This window comes from Merops nubicus, unplaced genomic scaffold, assembly GCF_000691845.1.
Source record: "Merops nubicus isolate BGI_N331 unplaced genomic scaffold, ASM69184v1 scaffold8971, whole genome shotgun sequence".
NCBI lineage: Eukaryota > Metazoa > Chordata > Aves > Coraciiformes > Meropidae > Merops > Merops nubicus.
The window spans coordinates 34,147-39,613 of record NW_008588978.1 but is presented as its reverse complement, the minus strand read 5'-3'; the positions used below and the strand labels follow the sequence as shown (position 1 = coordinate 39,613).

The following is a 5,467-nucleotide window of genomic DNA, read 5'->3' as shown; positions in this document are numbered from 1 at the left end:
AAGTCTTGATGGATATTGGAATGTTCTGGAATTTGAGATAGGCTGATTCTGGCAGCTGAAGTAGTCTTGTTAAGTTTGATTATTCTCCCAAAAGAAATGATAGGTAGTTGATCCTTTTGTTTTCCCCTTCCTTGTCCTTTTAATAGCTTGCCCATGTCAAACCATATTTGAGATAGTTTCTCCTCAAAACTACAAACTTTGAGTATGATTTTTATGCCTCTCAGTGGAGGGTAGTCCAGGGGAGAGCTGAAATAGTGTAGCCCTGAAAGAGTCTGCAGTATGAGCTCGAGAATTAGCTCAAGGCAGCCCACAATGGAACAGATCAGTGGCTGATACCTGCTGCCTGGGAGCTCATGTATGGATAGTTCTGAAACAACCACTGCCCTTGGCCAACAAGTGGTGGGAAGTACAGTGTGTGGATGGAAGGTGAGGAAAGGCAGGTTTGGGTAAAAGCAGATAAAAGCAATGAGTAAGGAAGAAAAACCCCAAAACAGTACAGAATCTTACACAGAACTAGCTTGCCTTAATTTCACTGCTTTTTTCCTTCCTTTTCAGAATGCACATCAGGATTTCTCCAAGATGAAACAATCAAACAATGAATCCAACTTAAGAGAAGAAGTTTTGAAGAACTTAGCTGTAGCAAATGACAACTTCGTGGAACTTGTAGCAAATTTAAAAGAAGGGACAAGGGTATAGTAATGCTTAAGGGGCTGGAAGAACTTGTATTTTTATTTACAGAATGAGACATGGATCAAATATCATCTTTGCAGATGTGCTAGGTGGAGGTATTTTGGAGGATTTTACTGTGAAGTGAGGACAGTGAGTTGCTCAAATTTTGATTGCTTTGACATCTGGAATGCTTCATTCTTTGAACAGGAAGCTTTTCTGAGCATTGCTTTGTATTAAAATAGGAGAAGTTAATTACAGCTGAGTAACTGTTGCTGAATACACAGATGAGGCAATTTATATGAATTCTTTGATCTGTTCTCCCATGCTACTTAACCATCTTATCAAATTTGTATTCTATATACTGCTACTGATTATGTGAGCAGAGATGAAGAGGGCTTTATCTAGCTCCATTTTTTTCATCTGTGCTCCTGGAAGGTGTCTGACTGCTTCAATATTAAGTATTTTTAGGTTTACTAGTAGCTCACTAGAGGAGAACAGAAAACTCTGAAATGTTGACACAAACAAAATACTGGGGGTTGACTGAAGGCAGTAAAATAAAAGAAAAAATTATCCTTTAAAAAACAGTTAATCAGCAGAAGTGATCTAGTTTTGTTCTGATTTTAATGTTTACTAGATGGAACCATTTTTAATTGTACATGCACACGTGTGTATAAAAAAACCCCACAAGCTGGATCATGTTCCAGGGATGGCCAGCAGCTGACTAATACCTGGTTTTGAAAAGCAGAATGAAATGCTCTAGGAAACTTGACTGGAATGGCAGGTTCTAGGCACTGTAGCAACACACCACCTATGACTGGATCAATATGTAGAATTATGCTGGCGTGGAGTCTGGAAGGACCCATTTAGCAAGTAGTTTGCTTTTTTTTTTTTTCTTCACTAGTTTTACAATGAGCTGACAGAAATCCTGCTGAGGTTCCAGAACAAGTGCAGTGACCTTGTCTTTGCTCGCAAGACGGAAAGAGATGAGCTGCTCAAGTAAGAGTTCAGTCTTCTGTTGGAACATTGTGGGAACAACTAAGTATTTCTTAAAAATTAATCTTTGGGGACATGTTCATTGGGGTACTTGATTAAATGAGAAAGGGAGAATAGTGTGTTAAGGCTGTCACCTCTTAGCCTTAATGCTAACCCTGCTCTCTGCTGCCCTGAAAAAATGGGCAAGTGGTAGGAGAAATAAATGGAAGTCTGCTCTGCTGCTTCTATATACAGTTCAGCATGGATCCATTTAATCTTCCCATGATTTGCTTCTCAGTTCTTTTTGGCATGTGTTTATTAATAAATCCATTTTATTCTTTCCGTTGAGGAACTTTCCATTTCTGCAGTTCACTCCTGCTGTCATTTTGGTTTGATGAATTAGATAAATACTTAAGCATTTGTGTTCTGTATAATAGGACCTCTAGTTTGTTTGCTAGTTAGACCATGTACCTTCTGTCAAACTTTCCATTTCTGCAGTTCACTCCTGCTGTCATTTTGGTTTGATGAATTAGATAAATACTTAAGCATTTGTGTTCTGTATAATAGGACCTCTAGTTTGTTTGTTTGCTAGTTAGACCATGTATCTTCTGTCATTCTCCCCATCCTCTGTTCCAGATGGCCAGGTGGTATCAAGTTCTAGCTGTTACTGCTCACCTATCATTGTTACACAAAACTGTCTGAAATTCTAAGTGCTTCTTGAAGTCTCTCTGAAAAATCTGCCCTATCTCAAATATTGAATCTTAGATTCCTCTGAAATGTAACTTAGAACCATTTTCGCAGAGTTTTCATGGCAAGCTGACTGTAAAATTATGCACTTCAATGGCAGCTAGTAGGAAAAAAAATGACACCAAAGCCTCCTTGTATTTTACTGAGAGTAATTCCAACACCAGAGGTAACAGAATAGCAAACCTGAAAGCTCATGTGCTGAGCCATTTGGATTTTTCCAGGATTTTTATGATAGCTGTGCTTACCCAGAAGTAAACAATACCACAGACTAGCTAGCAGACGTTTTTTCAACAGTGCTGTTAGAAGTATGCTCTTTGCATGCAATATTTAATTTAGAGCCATCAGCAAGCAATATAACATTGCTTTTCTCATGTGTTTGAACATCCCTTTACATGTCAAAACTCCTGCAGTTTCCTTTTATCCTTTTCCATAGCCTGGAGGTTTCCTTAGGTTTTCAGGAAAGCTTCCAAGTAGCTAAATATTCTAGTGCTATAACTTCTGATCCTAATGCCTTTGGCTAGTTTGGGAATCTATGGCCCAGTTTTGAGTTGGAACATAAAGAAATTATTAGAAAAGAAATGGAAGAGTTAGTCAGAGGGTTGTCTGCAGGATTGTTTCTGTGGAAGTGATGGAGTCCAAATATCACCTGAGCTAGCTCAGTGATGGCGCTTCAAATACTAAATTTACTGTCAGGCCTCTAGCTTAGCTTGCTGAAACGTGTAGCAGTCAGTAGTTAAGCTAAGCTGCACGTGTGCTTGTTTTCCACAGAGATTTGCAGCAGAGCATTGCTCGGGAGCCCAGCGCTCCCTCCATTCCTCTGCCCACCTACCAGACCACGGCAGCCGGAGGCACCAAGCCGGCTGCGTCGCCGACCCCCACGCCAGCCCCCAGAACCATGGTGGTAAATATTCCCCAGGCCACTCGTGGCTTGGAAATAGAAGGTCCCAACTCATCTGTACTTTCTGTGTATCACTCTGGAATATGTTGGTGTATTTGGGGATGTGTTGAGGTGAAATAGTCAAGTCTAAAGGCTCTGCGGAGAGCTCTGTCATGTACTGCTGGTGTTGATAGTTTTTAGATCTGAAATGAAAAGCTTATTGCTTTTTAGATGTTTTGCATTGCTAGCTGTATAGACCAAGTATAGAATGTCTGTTTAAAATAAAACTGAAATAGCCATACAACCACAGCTTTTGATTCCAAGACTTCCAGAAGGAAGCTCCAGCTTAATTCCTTTTCTCTTTTTAGGGGACTAAACCACAGCCACCAGCACGACCACCACCACCAGTGATTTCTGCAGCAAGCAGTCCCTCTTCTGGATCAGCACCCTCTGGAGCAGCTGCAGCTCCTGCTGCTGCTCCTGCTGCTACTCCTGCTGCTCCCCCAGCAGCCAGTGCCCCTGCAGCAGGCACTGCACCTTCCCAGGCACAGGGACCTCCTTACCCAACGTACCCGGGATACCCAGGGTGAGCTGGGGGGCTACTTCAGCAGCTCTTTGTTACCCTCTTATTTTAAACCACTTGTTTGTTGCATGTGACACTTGAAACATCCATTATTGTTAGAGTTTAAGATGTGCTTAGTGTTTGAGGCAAGATGATTTGTTTTAATCATATAGTTCCTTTTGGTATCATTTGTGGGAGGCTTCATTAAGTTTTGTAGCTTGGCTCTGTGAAAGGAGAAGTGAGACAGGATTGCAGATCCTTAACTGTGATTTGTGGACTGTTGCCAGCCCTTGCATAATCAGTTCCTGGTGTTTATCTCAAAAATGTTGGCATATCTCATTTTTTGTGTCTTGCTGAAGATGATGAAAAAACAGGAAAAAAAATCCAGTTGAGTAGTGTGCTTTCTTCTTATGCTTTCTTCCATCTCTGTGGAGTAATCATGAGGTATTAGAGGCAGCTGCTTCCTCCTTCACTAGCAAATGTTAAAATATGTACAATAATACTAAAAGTAAGAATCAATTTAGGTAAGTTCTAGTTCCAGCAAGTTGCCTTTACTCCACCTTCTGTCTGCATTTGTTCCATGCATTAGAATTTTAATGTTTGAGTCTTGAAAGTTACCATGCTTTGAGCTGCACAACAAAGCAGATGAAAGGAAAACATCTGTGGTGGTTACCTGCCTTTTTGTATCTGTTATTATTTGAAAATTAACATTATCAGAGTTTTGTGAGTGAAATATGCTTTTTTTTTTTTTGTCCTCCACACAGGTATTGCCAGATGCCAATGCCCATGGGCTATCACCCCTACATGTATGGTCAGTATAACCTGCCATATGCACCCTCCCCTGTGTACCCAAACCCTGGACAAGCGCCCTACCCACCGCCTCAACAACCTGGGTACCCTCTTCCTCAACAGCCTTACTACCCTCAGCAATAATGCATCTGCAAAGAAGCTCTGCTTGTGAAAATCTGGGAGAAATTGGCAATAAGCATACTAAAACTTTTAGCTTCAGTTAATGTACCATACTGAACTGTAGGCAGCCTGTAACTCCTGTTTATTGTTAACTGCTCCACGTCTAGATCAGTTTTTGATTACACTAAACACTTGGAGAGTTCTGCTGCAGTGGCTTAGCCTGTAGACTAATGCCAGAATTAGAGGCTGATTCAGTGGTCTGAATCTGCTCACTCCATGTTGGCTAGACCAAAATAGTTCTTTGCAAAAATCCTTTAAGTAACGAATGGGTTGGGATGAGAAAAACGAAGCAGTGCGTGCACTGGGTGTGATATATTCTACAGAACCATATAGCTTTTCCTTCTATACTCTTGATGGGTTTGTATTTTTTTTGAGTTGAGTTAAAATATGCTATTTTATCTAATAATCAAGGCCTTGTAAATCATCAGTAAAAGAAATAAATTACTTAAGAACGGTTTAAACACTTGGCATTCTCATTAACATAAAGATGTGTTTTGTGTGTCTGTAGTGTCTTTCATTTGCCCCTTGATTTGCTTAGCATAAAGATGATGTCTCAACTCTGTAGCCTTACCCCTGAATTTCCACCTCTTTTCCTCAATTCTGTATTTTTGTGACAGAATCTGTAATTAACAATTTAAATGTTGGTAGATGATGACTTGTAGGTAGAATTT

General features: G+C 40.4%; 1 protein-coding gene across 1 annotated transcript; it reads left to right on the top strand.

Annotated features, from left to right (window-relative positions):
• Positions 1-555: 555 nt before the first annotated feature.
• Positions 556-5,259, top strand: LOC103781707 (programmed cell death 6-interacting protein-like; the record flags this gene model as incomplete). The annotated part of the gene is made up of 5 exons (XM_008949430.1): positions 556-690; positions 1,571-1,665; positions 3,157-3,289; positions 3,634-3,851; positions 4,592-5,259. Coding segments are annotated over 5 exons (750 nt in total), but the record flags the coding sequence as incomplete, so codon positions are not given.
• Between the last annotated feature and the right edge of the window lie 208 nt (positions 5,260-5,467).